This window comes from Gymnoscopelus microlampas (assembly GCF_963454915.1).
Source record: "Gymnoscopelus microlampas genome assembly, chromosome: 4".
NCBI lineage: Eukaryota > Metazoa > Chordata > Actinopteri > Myctophiformes > Myctophidae > Gymnoscopelus > Gymnoscopelus microlampas.
The window spans coordinates 42,186,029-42,201,604 of NC_139941.1; the positions used below are offsets into that span (position 1 = coordinate 42,186,029).

Consider the following 15,576-nt stretch of genomic DNA (forward strand, 5'->3'; position numbering starts at 1 on the left):
AGTGGGGCAAAGTGGGAAGGGAGGAGAACGAAGAGACAAAAGAAGAGAGAGGGAGAGAGAGAGAGAGAACAAAGAGACCTGGAGGCTTTTGTTTGCTGGCACAGTCAGCCATAATTCCTCCACCACCTCCTCCTCTCGCTTTGACCTCTGTCTCTGTCCCTCCCTCCCTTTATAGAGCAAAGACACAGGTGTCTGTCCCACACTGTAAAATCCTCACTGTTATTGTAACTCTGAGAGGTACAGATGCAACCCAAATGGATCCGGAAGACTTCCATTTGGTTACATTTGTACACTCATTTGTTACAAATGAACACTGAGGATTTTACTGTGTGATTCACACCCCTAGTTACACGTATGTAAACATCAACCAGCTCCTTCTCTGTCTCACAGACAGACATTGCCACGTAGACAGACGTTCAAATAAACATTTGGTAAGTTAATCTTTGCTCTTAGTCTATAATAAGGTTATTGGCAACGAGAAAAGACACCGCCGTCGCCAACAACACTTTTTTTTGCCACCGTCACATACGCACATGATACCCGTGATTCTGTCCTGTTATGTCACACTGTATGCATGTTTGGTTTTTGACCACGCGTTTGTGAGCGATCATGTGTGTGTGTGTGTGTGTGTGTGTGTGTGTGTGTGTGTGTGTGTGTGTGTGTGTGTGTGTGTGTGTGTGTGTGTGTGTGTGTGTGTGTGTGTGTGTGTGTGTGTGTGTACGCGCACGCATGAGAGGTTGTGTGTGTGTGCTTGTAGACCCCCAAGGGCAGTTTGTCTACAGAAAGGTCAAGGGTGAGGCAGAAGGGCCTCCAGCCAGGGTGAAAGGGGACCTGTTGGTTGAAGGCCTCTCAAATCACCCACTCCTTCCACCCTGACATTTACGTAGCTCCAAACCAGTCCTCTAGCCATCAAGCTCCCCTTTTATAATCTAACACAGCGGTTCTCAACGTGGGGTCCGTGACCCCCAGGGGGTCCTTGGTGGGGTTCCAGGGTGTCCCCAGTTAAATGATTGATCAAGTTAATCATCACCATTATTCATGTACGAGTAAATACGACTGGAGAACGTTTGAGAATGGCTACTCTGATCAGAGTTTCTCTGTGTTATCTCAATCACTAAAGCACATAGACAGTAAAGGAATTCTGGACCAAATGACAGGCCATATTAGGCCAAATTGAGTCCAATAAAATCTTATCAAATCAGCGTCTGTGGCCTAATGCATATCAAATTGAGTATATCTGAGTATACAAATGTAACCAAATGGACCTGTAAGGGTCAGAGTTAAATTAACCCAATGGAGTTTACTGTATAAGAAATACAATGGGGCCAGAAAGCTATAATCTACATTTGAGCTGACACTAAATTCTTAATGGTAGGTGTAATCAAAACAACAGCAACAACAATACGGACAGTTGAAGCTGAATGCTCCAAATAAGAGTTAATTGCATGTTAACGCTCGATATTTCAAACAGTGCTCATTTTAATGGCGTACCGCTGGACAATATTCCCTCTTCTCCCCTTTTCCCCTTCTCATCTTCTCTGTTATTCTCTCCCCATCACTCTCTCCATCCCTTTGTCCTCAACAGGACAAGGCACAAAAGGTCCACTGAGGCAATCTAATCAGGAACGTCCATGGATGGCTGGAGCCTGCATTTCAACGTCCATCCCTTTATATATAGTATCTCTCACTCCAAAATTCATCCACAACTTATGACTGGGAGAGGTATGCTAGCTATAGTGAGTTGCAGAAAGAATGTACGGCGCTGCTTATACAGTTGGAAATATCGAGCTGGGAACTTCACTGTCAATAGGAAAAATTGTTCTCAAGTTCAACTTGTGTTTGCTACAGTATGTGGACCAGCCACCTGTAACTTACTGGTTGCAAACATTTAATGGGTTTTAATGTGTTTATATACTGTATATAGCTGTGTCCATGGCATGCTCAGTACACTACTCTACTGTACAATGTAACATTCAGAGTGTCTGCACACTCTCAAAGTTATAATTTGATAAATTAACACTGGGGCCCTTACAGTGTGACACATAAGGTCCCGTAAACAAGACGTGTCCACAGTGAAAGACATATTTAGGAGATGAGTAATCCTGAGAACTCCAGTATGCAAATAGCTAACTGCTGTATAAACTAACAAAATATTTGTCTAGCTTTGTACAATGGCATAATAGCCCCAGTGAATCCCCCACACCCCATCTTTGCCCCAGTTCCCTCTCTTACGCTTCCACCACCCTTCTCTCTCTCTCTCTCTCTCTCTCTCTCTCTCTCTCTCTCTCTCAGGCCCTCCCGCTCTCCCCCATGCCTTTTGTCGGCCCATCATCTATTCTCTCCCTCGTGCCTTTCAAAGTCCTTCAGCGTCTTCAGCGGGGAGGCAAAAAAATTGGGCATACAACATCTATTGATATAATTTAAGAACAAACTTCCTTTAGTTAAAAGAAAATGGCGAACCATTAGATATGTAGATAAACCTTTACTAATTCCACAAGCGAAATTCAGTTGTCGTGGCAGTACCGCAGTATGAAACACGAAGGCCAGATACAGAAAAAAATAGGCACAACTAAGAATGAAACTGACTACATTACATTACATTACAGTCATTTAGCAGACGCTTTTATCCAAAGCGACTTACAATAAGTGCATTCAACATAGGTAGGGAACAAAACTACTAATCACCAGAAGTCTTAAGTGCATTTCCTGCAAAAACAAGCAACCAAGAGTATACCTAGCGCTAAGGTAAAAGTGCTATATATCAGCTGCCTATTTTCTTAAACAAATGAGACAAAATAGCAAAATCAAATGAGCACGAGCTAATACAAAAAGTGTATCGACTAAACAAGATCCAATAAAACAGTACAACAATAAAACAAGAGTTCGTACAACTAGTTAACAACAAGTAAGCCAGACAAATAGGAAGGGTAGTGTTTCCTGAAGAGGTGGGTGACTAGTATTACAGGGTTTTGGGACTGTTGGTTATTTACTTTTATCGTTACTCAACTCAACTCATGAGTTGACCATCTACCCCCCCCCCCATCCCATACCCCCCTCCTACTGCCCCACACACCCCCTCACCCCCCACAGCCTTCCTTCTTCAACACAAAACCCCTTACCCGCTGAATTACTTAGGGACAATGGGCAGGCCAGGTCACCACGGTAACAGGCCAGAAGGGGGTTGGGGGTAGGAGCAGCTGTTACATCAGATTAATTCAAATTCTGATAATCCCCCCCTTCCTCACCACTGCCATACACTCACTACAAAACTTTTCTCCCCTCCCCAAGGTCCCTAACATCGCTGGCTGCTGCAGCGCCGCACCTCTACCGACCTCTCAGTCTCATTCTTCTTCCCCCTTCATACCCTCTCTCTCTCTCTACCTCTTCTTCTCTCCCTCCTTTTCCCGGCCTCCTCCAAGTAACTACTTAGTTCCCAGGCAGCTCCCGAAGTTCTTCTTGAAAGGGTGAATCAACTACATTGGCATCTGAATGAGAATCATTTTGCTCACCAAGTAAAATAAAATGCATGGGAATTTTGTCTCGGGTGCCCTTGGCATGGGGACAACATGGTGTCACCCGGCGTTTCACTGCACATACTGACTCGTGAGATAAAAGGGCAGTGCACACAATGTAATGTGACAGCTCAAGACAATACAATGCAACAGACGGTATATACAGTATGCATCACTACATACACTGCAACCCCCATGAACATTCAAGCTACGAAACCACACAATACGATCAGATGCGCTCAAAATAAATATCACACATTTCCTCCGGTCAACTTTGTTCAGACAAAAGCAGCAACAGCCTCAAGAAGCTACTTATGAATCCCCAGCCTATGATTTCGTAGTCAGAAGATTAAAAACATGGCAGGCGAGTACGCAACGCAGCTGTAGCTAATCAAATTAATAATGGGTGTGTCAGATTTGGGTGCGCCCAAAGTCATGGGGTGTGCCTTTGTGCAAGGATAGGACAGTAGTCAACCGTATGGTCAGTGGACATAGACCCCTTATCAGACGACGTCACACTGATAAGGCTGGATTCAAAAGAACCCGACCGCCCATAAGATGCAATGGAAAAGTGGTCACTGCACTCGCATGTAAAAAAGCTTGCCATCAAACTTTCAGATACATATACGCACTGAGGGAGCGCTCCTCATGACCAGGGAGCCTGACTGCTCGCCCAGCTCCGTTGTCGCGCACAGAGAACGGTCGAGAATAGCAGACCAACAAGCCCACAACAGTCGCATCCTCGTTGTGAGCTTGTGCATCGGCTATTCTTGGCACACAACACCGACTTCAGGGATCTCCATACATATCTGTCTTAAGACAGACACAATACATATCACTCGGCCCTCTCCACGCCATGTCTGAAGTTGATCGGTCAGACGGCGCTCGAGTTATGCACAAGATGACACACACACACACACACACACACACACACACACACAATTCTGTGCTGCAGCTGTGTTGCTTTCATCACGGTGTACTATAGGGTCAACTTGCCAGTTTTTAATCTGAACTGGAATATAAACTACAACCCATTAACCACTTAAACCCTAATACTTCGCTGTATGACAAATAGCTAAAATAGCCAATCTACAATCTCAGAACGTGTCACAATGCAATGCATTGTGAGCTGGAATATCTACTATTTTCTTAATTTATGTAAAAACATGCCCAAAATAGGGGCGCCAGGTTGAAAATGGTTAACACTTCCACAGTTAAATATAATTTTACACTCACCTTTCCAAACTGGTCAAAGTACTGCTTGACATCCTCTATGGTTGTGGTCACTGACAGACCTCCCACAAAGATCTTCTTAGTTCGAGTCACTAACTGTAAAAAAGATCAATTCATGTGTGAATTTCACCTCTTGTATTTATCATAAGGTAATAAAGTAACCACTTGAACCCTATTTACTTAGTTGATCGGAGTCCCCCCAGGGCTCTATACTAGATCCTCTAGTATTTCGCTCAACACCAAATCTCTTTGCCGATAATAGACAATCTACAAGCTCACAATGTGTTGCAACGCGACGTGTTTGAGCTGAATAAGCAAATCTGTGTACGTTTCTAACTTTTGCATCACCTTGCATCATGTCGTTAGCTTGTGTACTAGCTATTTTTTGGCAAGTGACACTGTCGTACTACAGAGTATAAACTAGGCATAACTCTGTGACTCGCTAACAAAAATACCAAATAAATGTTAAGCTTAGTTTGCAGATAATCTATAAACAAAAGTGGAAACCTGAGTGGAAATCTACTGAGTTTGGATGTGTTTGTGAAACCCCACTCATTTCCAGTATTTCTTCTTCACATATCCTTGACTTTATACGTATATCTACAGTTGTGAAAGTTTATGTTAACACATGATCACATAACAACGCAGTGATGTCAGCAGCAGTCATGTTCATCAGATTACAAGGTTTTAGCCCGGATAGAATGTGAGCTGTTGCACAGAGAGAGACCGACCTGCGCTGAGAAACAGACAGAACTTACAGTAGATCAACCCTGTTTCACTCACCTTGGGCTGGGCTCTACGAGGGAACGCAACTTTTGGATCAATCTACAGGACAGAATACAAAGACAGGGGAAAGTCAGTTTAGTCACATGTCTTGGTTCCGAAGAATTATCAACTTCGTGTCTTCCATCGGCGTCCTTTCCAGACCTGAGTAAAACTGTCAAAAAAAACAAAAACATATATCCTTTGCTCGTTTTAACCTGCTTGGAGTCCTATGTGGGTGATATTTGTCACAGTAAATATTTTAAATGAAGGAATCCACTGAATTTAGTAATAACACCTGATTTTAGACTGTTTGAATTGTCCTGATGTGTAAATATCACTAATCTGGCACTCCACACAGGCTAAAACAATTATTTACAAAAACAATTTGACACAGTTCTCATACTTTCATTTCATGCCTTTTTTTCACAGCCCCTCTGTGAAGGCGTAACATAATGACGTAACACTGCACACTTGATCAACACGGTAAATCCTCACTTCATCGTCAAAGTAAAGATTTCAAAAATATACATTTTTCAAGGTATATATATCACATATTATGCTTGCTATGGACCGCTGGGAAATCTAACCACTGAATAATTCTCATCATACCTTTACCACATGACAGAGATAGCTTAAATGAGTAGTTCACCCAAAAAAAATGACTTGTTATTTTAAATTTTAAATTACACACCCCATGAAGCCTTGAATTCATGGAGATTTTTTTATTTTTGTCGCATTCCTGAGACAATAATTTGATGACGGCCGAATCTCCGGCAGGAGACTTGCGGAGTCTCCTACTGACCGATGACCTGGTCATCAAATTATTGGCTTAGGAATGCGACAAAAAACGATGCAAGGCTTCATGAGGTGTGTAATTGATAGAAAATAAGTATTTTTTGGGGTGTACTACTCCTTTAATTGTCATTAAAATATAATTCAATTCATAATCATAACTCATAAATAATTCATCAAATGACATATGGCCTGATGCCAATTAAGATCAGAAATGAAAACCTCATATCAGATGATCACCTGGTCCAAGTGCCTGGCTGAGACTCCTGACCACCAGACCCAGTCTACTCATCTGCTTTTGACAGTGTGTGTGATGTGTTGTGCTGTGTTGTGTACTGTTTGTGTGTCTGCATGTGCGCTCATGTGGGTTTTGTTTGCTTGCATGCGCGTGCGCAAGTTTGCGTGTACTGTACCACACCACATGTGAGCAGCAGCAGCATCTGTGTGCAAAATGCATGTATGCCAGTGTGCAGGTGGAATGTCTGGGAATGTCTGCAGATCACCCCGCGACCTGCCCCTCGTCACTAAACCATGTGACATGTGATCTCCTGGAATCTCACACAGGCACTACAGTCACAAACACATCTCGCCTCCGCAACGAAAGACAGAGAGAGAGAGAGAGAGAGAGAGAGTGTGAGAGAGAGAGAGAGAGAGAGAGAGAGAGAGAGAGAGAGAGAGAGAGAGGCGACAGAGGGAGGGAGGGACAGCACAGAGTGTGAGGGAGACAAGGACGGAGGAGAGTGGACGCAGACAGAGGAGTGAGAGCTGTCAATCACACACACACACACACACACACACACGCACACTGACGGCAGGTCAACCTCATTTTGTTTGTTTGTGTTTGTTTGTTTTTGCCCTCCTCAGCGCTTGACGGAAATTCAGGTGAAATCAGTATCGAGCGATGATTCGTCACACTTATGTTTTCAGCGGATCCTCTGCTCTGCAACGTTTCCGTTTAGAACCACAAAGAAACAAGGTTTAGTTCTAAAATACGATTTGTAATTGTCACACTAGTGCTACTTCATTGTTCATACGGTAATAATCTGTTATGCAGTTTGATACACAATGGCCTAAACCATTGCATCCATATGCACTACTGAGCCCAGAAATTCAGATTGGACAGAGAATGACACCATGCCATGAAGATGCATACATAGACAGGCTAAATAACTGGAATTCGTAGACCTCTATATTAGTCTATGCTGTTCTAATAGAGCTAGAGAACATCTAGACTACTCCATACTGTACTGCTGTACATTATTATTATGATTATTATCACGCTAGGAGATGGTGAGACAGTACAGTGCTATGATTAGTCCGTAACCGTAAGAGGGTAGAGTAGAACTAGAGTAGAGAAGCTAGAACCTCTATGGTAAAACGCATGCGTTTACCAGAGTAGGGTACAGTGTTCTACTTGAATAAAAGAGTTGACGTCACTGCAGGTTTTCTAGAGAGCAGAGTGAGAAGACTAGGCTAGACTGGAGTATCAGATGCAGTTCTACTTGTTTAGTTTCTATGTTTGGCTAGACTACTCTGATAGTCACCTCCATGTCACCAACCCTCCTGACGTCCAACACTCCTGTGCACATTCAAAAACAAACAAACGAGACACACACACAAACAAACAAAATCAACATGCGGCAACACACATCCGTGGGGGGAGGAAATTGTGGACATTAAACACACAAAGTGGAGGTGGTGAATCAAAACGATTTTGCGGAAAGACAAGTTTTTTCAACCAAAATGGTGCTGAGAGTTCAACTCTATATAATGTAAAGACAGATTTGGTCAAAAGGCACACATTGTGTGACTTTTACAGGTAAATGCTAGCCCTTTCATTCATATTGTATTACATTATTACAATGGAGAGAAACAACAAGTTTAACAAGATTTAGAGAGGTCAGAGGTTCTGTTTTAGGGAGAGGCCAACGACTCAAGCCAAGAGCCAACTCCTCTGTGTTCAGAGAGAAGGTAACAGAGAGGCTGAACTTAATACCAAGAGGGGTTTATCAAATCAGGGCAATCCCCGTTGACCAATTACAGCGCAGCAACACAACAGTTGGTGAGGTGCACTGCCTGTCACCGCCCTGGCCAGGAACACACTTGTTCCGACACTGATTGGTTGGGACTTAGGCTGGCACACACTCCAAGTAACATATCTGTGACTCAGAAGAACGACCCAAGCTCGTTTCCTCCAATCCTATTAGCTTTCAGATCCATACTAATCACAGATGGGGGGTTATCTTTCCTGCTGTCCATCCCTCCTCCTCCTCCTCCCTGGCCTGCATGATGGCTCTGACAGCAGCAAATGGTTAACGGAGGCAGGGACGACGCAGCCACAGGCCTCCCTGATGTTCTTCTGCATTATGCAACTCAGCGCAGAGGGAACAGAGATCTTTAGTGTGACTTCAAAAGGTTTGAATAGAAACATGATTCCACAAACCTGCACTTTGATTCAACCTCCTGTGCCCCCCCCCCCCCGACCACCACCACCAATTTCAACAGGAAGCTAGGAGTTGTGAACAGAGAAAGACACCCTGTGGGGTAACTAAGAGAACAAGCACTTGCCTAAATCCCTGTAAAACTTGCCTTCCCATTCAAAGCCAAGGAACAGACAAACCCAGGACTTTTTTTGTATTAACCTTTTAGCCTTAATGTCTGACTGTATACCAGGTCCTGTTAACATAAAGTATTAAATCAAAAACAGTCTTTATCTGTCCTAAACAGACACAAAAATACATATCAATACATTTTTCTAGATTACTGTAAAAGCCCTTCAGTCTCTCCATAGAGAAAAGCTCTCATAATTCTCTTGCCGGAGCAGTTCAGTCAGTCGCAGCATGGCACATTCTTTCTGTTGCCACTGGAGAACTTTTCTCTCCCCACTACTAACAGGATAACCTGTCTGTGAGAGAGGGGGCAGGGAGTGCACTCTGTAAAAAGGCCTACTCTACTCACCATCCAACCCCTGTGGCTGATCACTGAGCTCTCTCCATGCCAAACACACACTTTCTAAGGCCGCCACAGCCCCCGCCCGCACCACAGACACGCCCTAATGCCAGCCACAAGGGGCCCTGCCACGGCTGACAACCCAGCACTGGCCCACGGGCTGATAAACGCATAAGTGATCAAATAAAATAAAAATGAAGGTAGAGGAGCACTTATCTACTTTCTTAAAGAACCCTATCTTGTGATTCAGTTGTCTCTTTTATGACATCCACTTTTGGCAATAGTTATTGTTAATGCTAATATTTTGTTTGTAAAATATTGTAAATGATGCGCATTGTTATCTTCTCTTTGCCTTTGTGTCAGAGCCATTCTTCGAGAATTGTGTGAGTGTGTGTGTGTGTGTGTGTGTGTGTGGGGGGGGGGGTCACTATGGAAACAAACCCCATGGTGAGTTAGTGCCGCCAAACCATGATGGCCCTACTTGTCATGGCTGTTGTGCCTGCAAGTGACACTGGCAGTGGGTCGTTAGAGGAAAACAAATTTAGCATTTGACTTCTCTATCACTTCTACAACTCATTGATTTTTCTGACCTCCCTCCAGTCAAGTTACAGCACTGTAACAAAACAAAAAAAACAATTAAAAGCAAGTTTCCTGGTTTCTCATTTTGTCATAATTTTATAATTAATTTTCTTCTCTTCTACCGTTTTCTACGTCTTCTCCAGTACTTCCATATGGGCCTAGAAGTGACAAGGTGTGCTGTTAAAAACATAAAAGGATGAAGAAAAAGCCTCTGCACATTTCAGTACAGTGAGTAACCCACAGCCATCACCACTCCCACCGAGAAATGGGGGAACACAGTGGTCCCTATGGTGACCAACGGGCCACATTGTTCCCAGACCAGCCCACATTCATTACTGACAAAAGACACATACACTCGCACTTTAAAATGCAGAGATTTAAGCACATACAATGAATACACTCTCACTAACACTCAAGTACAGTAGTTTCATGCAGGTAAAAGGGAAGCAAAATGTTTGTCACTTTGAGGTTTGTTTGTGTGGTTAATTGTCATGGGATAAATATACTGGGTGGGTGAAATCCAACATGAAGATGACGGGGAATTGGTTTATTGCGTGACTCACTGCTTTTACATCTTGATGGTTTCAGGTTGCAAATGGCCTCATATTGTTCCCATGAAGACCTTTTTTTTGGGTCATGTCTAGCCTTGGGACAAATAACTTCACAGAAAATCCAGGAGGAAAGTTGGAGTCCACTTCAATGAAACCAAATCAAAGATTGGTACTAGTGAGCACAACCCTGCACGGGTCCCCTTGTTTCTATGGAAATTGACACTGAGGCTCCAGTGAAACACTTTGTGGCCTGTTTGGCCACAGAGCGAAGCAGAGTGAAGTGAAGGAGAGCATTCTCCCATGTGTCTCCACTGTCAACTATTTGCATCTGTATTGATAAATGGCTATTTGCATCTATATTGATAAATGGCCACATTTAACACACAGAATGGAAAATAAACTATGATCACACTATGGTGTTGGGCCAAAAAGAGACCCCCCCAAAAAATAAAATACAAATAATAATGTGTTTTGGAAATAAGGGGGGGGGGGGCGAGCACATAGTGGAAATGTTGCAATGTTTACACTAATGCAATGCATTATTCCATCAAATTGCTGTTCAGCCAGATGCGTACAACATTGAGCTATAGGACTGGGTGGTGGAGGTGGGACGTAATAAACACAGAGAACTCACTGTTTTTGAATCCAGCTCATGCCTGGTTTGGGCCAAAACTTTATCCACACCAGCCTGGTCAACAAAAGTGACAAATCCGAACCCCCTGTAAACATATAAGAGGAAGGAAGGAATCAACGACAGAAGGTGGGGTGGTGGTGACGATGACGAGCAATGATATCATATGAGCAGTGTGGAATCATGGTGGACAGATACACTTTCGGTTACGGCTGGCTGAGAAGCCACCAGGCCTGATGGGTGCACAACTCCCTCACCTCGAGCGCTTAGTAACTGGATCCCGCATCACCATGCACTCCTTCACCTCGCCATACTTGCAGAAATACTCTTTCAACCCCTCTGGAAGAACAAGACATGGAACATGGAGTAAATAATATGAACTATTAGCCTACCAGAAAAAAAATCATGGAGATAGACAGAACTTATCACTACAGAATAATTATTTCACTCTTTATTTGCATGTTGGCAAGTTTTTAGGTAGGCCTACAGTGTTTCCTTTTTTTGTCAGGGTAGTATCTGATTTGGTTTAAATTGGCAGCTTAACACATTTTAAAAATGGCAGTGTTAAAGGACAAGCTGTTAGGAAAGACACCTTGCAACTCTACAACTGTATAACTGTCTTATTACATTGTTCATTCATCTGGGGTCATTTTCATTGGAATTTAGCTTTCAACTAATGCTGTTGTGTTACATTCTGTTAGCTCAGGGGCCTATCAAATCATGAGCCAGCACTGAATGAGAACTTTTAATTTGAAACTGGTTGAATATTGAAAAGTAATCGAAGGAGAAACAACAACTAAAATAGGGAAACACAGCCTACTCAAGAAAATAAATAAGGAGTAGCCAAAATCTTTAAAGGCAAGGTTGAGTGACTATTAAAAACCACTGTCATCATAGTTCACATTTATTAATTTTAACCAGAGGATTAAAAAAGCCTTACCTTGTGTTGTTTGCCAGCTGAGTCCACCTATGAACATTTTGCTGTAAAAGTAAAAGATTACAGCGTTAACATTAACATGTATTCATAGAGCCAGCAGTTTGAATCACTTGTGTGTCATTTTGAATCCGCGCCATACATATAAACTTTAGAACGTTGCCCAGGTTTTCAAACATGTATTCGCAGGCTCTATTTTTGTCAATCCACATGAGGCGATTAAAGAATCCGAGGGTAAGAACGGTCTCTCTATAAGAAGGTAAGAACGGTCTCTCTATACGAAGGTAAGAACGGTCTCTCTATACGAAGGTAAGAGGAACGCTCTCTATCCGAAGGTAAGAACGCTCTCTGTCCGAAGGTAAGGACGATCTCTATCCGAAGGTGTGCAGTGCAGACACATACAGTCCCTCCGATGCAGCTACGGTAGGCTACCAAAAAAAGTGTCAACCTGAACCTGAGTGCAGAATCACTATTGTCCCTGTCCTAGTGTCCTCGCCGGCAAAACTGGGGACTTCTCCCGACTCCCAGGTTAGTTTCTGGGCTGTATGTAATCCGAGGTACCTATTCAGTTGGTACTAGGGTAGACCGTAGATATAAGCAAGAAAAGTTTTACCAGGGGTCGTGAGGGGAGTCCGCGGAGGACAGGCTACTCTGGCTCCCTTCCGTCTCCATTCCGTGCCCGTGTGTATGTATGTTGTGTGTGTTCCGTTCCGTTGGGCTTTTTTTTCCCGTGCCGTGCCGTGCGGGGAAAACAGCGGAGAGTAGTGAAGTGAAGTGAGTAGTGATGGGGCGGGGGGGTTTGGCCAAGGGTTAGATGATGCACAGAGACTCCACCTCCTCCACTACTCCTCTCATCCTACTTAGGCCACCTCCATCCCCAAGTCTAGAGCAATGGTTCTCTAACTTTTACATTTCAAGGTCTCCTCTTAACTCTGACAGTATACAAATGGAACCAAATGGACCAGTTAGGGTCCATTTGGTACCATTTGTATACTGTCAGAGTTACAGACTTGTAAGGCTTAATTTAGACCCACCAAAAGAACCCAGAGAGTCCCTAGAATCTACTTTTGAGAACCACTGGTCTAGAGAAGTTCACAAAGTCGTGTAGTCGTTCTACGCTCTATTATATTACTCTCTTTTCCCCCCTATATTGGATGAATATAGCTCATAACTTTTTCAATAGTTTTTAAACAAAACTACATTTACAAATTGTTAATACAAAATAAATAAAAAATGTTAGGCATAGGCCTGTATTGATCGTGCTTTAAGCTATGTCCCTCATTTGTCCTGGTATAGGTTACTATAGGGCCTACTGTATTGCCTACAGTGTAGGCAATAACTAATTCGTTCCATAGTAGCTTGTAATTAAATTATAAGTACATTGCTTACCAATTCCACTAGAAATGAAGATTTTAAAAAAAATGTCAGGAAGAACAGAAGTCAATTTGAATACTGCTTAGATTATGTTATCCATTCTTTATTTGTTTCCTATAAATGGACGTGTGCCTTTAGAGATTTTATTTTCATATTAGTGTTAGTGTTGACAGCCCTATCACTGGCATCAATAAGTAGCCTATAATGAGGTGGATTTCTGTCTAAATTCAACTTCCATAGGCCTACTGCAAAACCAACTTATGTAATATGGTATTGCAGGAGGTTAGTGTACTGCACTCAGACATTGCTGGGGTCTTAAGCATTCAATTAGTACCAAAGCCAGCTCTAGCTAATCTCCTTCTCAACACTGGCCCAACATGTGACCTGTTAACCAATGTAAGGCCGATCAATGTGCAGCTCCAGTCATTTGAAGAAGACAATGACAATTTCGACTAAAAGTGGGTGTACAATACTGTAAATGCTCTCCTAATAGGTCAGACCTTTGTCCCAAAAAAATATGAACCACAGTTTTAACACATCACACTGACATTTTGTTTATGTAGACCTCCATGAGAACAAATTATGCAGAAGTAGGTATTTTACAGTTTCTTTCACAATTCTTGTGAAAGAAATTCATCATTAATATGATTACATGACAAGCTAATACAAGTACCAAGTATAAACACAATTTGTTCTTTTGCAGATTTGAATGAGACTCTTTGTAGGCTACTTTAGGAAATGTTGACTGCTGCCGTCTTATTGATAACGTTTTAAATTCCAAATAAACAACAGCTTTTCTCAAAAGCTAATCCGAGCGGCATACAACGGGTGTAAAAACAGAATAATATTCCCAGATTGCCAACACTGCAACCAGCCAACAGTAGAACAGTGGAAGGACCAAAGCCACATAGACACCTGCTGTGTTTTGCCTGCCACACTCTCTTCCCTCAGCAGATGAACAGATGAGGCTCCGAAAGTGGGACAGGGGCTATTTGGACAGGAATTAAGGGGTGTGTTAAATTTCTGCATGCATGATCAATGGGGTTGAATGGCGGGGTTGAGGGGTAGTGGGGCGGTGGGGTGCACACTAGGCTGAGGCGAAGAGAGATAGAGGGGGGGAGAGAGAGAGAGAGAGAGAGAGAGAGAGAGAGAGAGAGAGAGAGAGAGAGAGAGAGAGAGAGAGAGAACCTGCTACCAATGCTTTCACTAATGAGACTGCTGGAGAGACAGCAGGCAGAGAACAATCTCTGTTCTGTTTAATTACCAATCAACATAGCTTTTGAATTCTTTACTGAATAAAAAAAAACAGGGGGAAAAAAGCAAGCAGCCTACTTTTGTATCCCACGTGTGGTCCTTTTCTAATGACAGACCCAGCTTGTACAGTTGTGCAAGCATTAGTCAGAACAGTGTGTGAACAGTTTAAAATCCATACACTGCCCCCTGGCCCTCTTGGTGAGGATTGTCTCCTGAATAGTACAATGGGACTTAATTACAGGTCAGTGGTATGTCTCAGGGAGATAGAGGGAGCACTGTTTCCCTTCCAAATACAGTACAATGCCATCTTCCCAAGGGTAGGGTGGGTAACAAGAGCTCCACACAAAAAGGTGGTGATAGGCTGAACCTGAGAATGGGACAAGGTGATCCATAGAGCAAGAGAGAGAGAGAGAGAGAGAGAGAGAGAGAGAGAGAGAGAGAGAGAGAGAGAGAGAGAGAGAGAGAGAGAGAGAGAGAGAGAGAGAGAGCAAGTGACCAAGAGAGAGAATGAGAGCAGGTTCTAGAGAGAGACTGGGAGATATAGACAGAGAGAGGGAGATAGAGAGAGAGACATGTGTTAGGTCTCAAAGGCTTTCCTCCATTCATTCTGCCCTCTTTCATTTCCAGTCGCACAACTTATCGTCCCCACCAACTCTCTTTTGTCAGAGACAAGAAGAATAGACACAAAGCAAGTCTTTTGGAGATAATCTTGAAATTGCAGTGGAAAAATAATGCATTTTCAGCACAATGGAAAAAACAGGTACTGTAGGATTACAGTACTTACACTAGCCATTACGCAGCCTAATGCTTTATAGGAACAATTCATAATGTGGGTTCAAGCATGTCCATAGTTATACATTGCCTGTGTTCACATAGTGGAAAAGGTCAGGAAAGCAATTGGTCTTGTGTTAAAAGCAGTATAAAGTACTTGAAGTTGAACATTAAGATAGCAATAGCTTCCAGTTACTGTAGATGTTTGGTACCGAAGGGGACGAATGTCAA

General features: G+C 42.9%; 1 protein-coding gene across 1 annotated transcript in view; it reads right to left on the reverse strand.

The window, feature by feature from the left end:
• LOC311044088 (RNA-binding protein Musashi homolog 1-like) overlaps positions 1-12,686 on the reverse strand; it is a 22,627-nt gene extending 9,941 nt beyond the window's left edge. Inside the window, exons 1-6 of the mRNA XM_084055509.1 lie at positions 12,560-12,686; positions 11,953-11,993; positions 11,270-11,351; positions 11,016-11,100; positions 5,529-5,570; positions 4,749-4,841 (exon numbers count right to left, since the gene is read on the reverse strand). Coding sequence (XP_083911635.1) covers positions 4,749-4,841; positions 5,529-5,570; positions 11,016-11,100; positions 11,270-11,351; positions 11,953-11,993; positions 12,560-12,618 — 402 coding nt within the window. The 5' untranslated portion in view covers positions 12,619-12,686. The remainder of the gene's footprint in view (positions 1-4,748; positions 4,842-5,528; positions 5,571-11,015; positions 11,101-11,269; positions 11,352-11,952; positions 11,994-12,559) is intronic.
• Between the last annotated feature and the right edge of the window lie 2,890 nt (positions 12,687-15,576).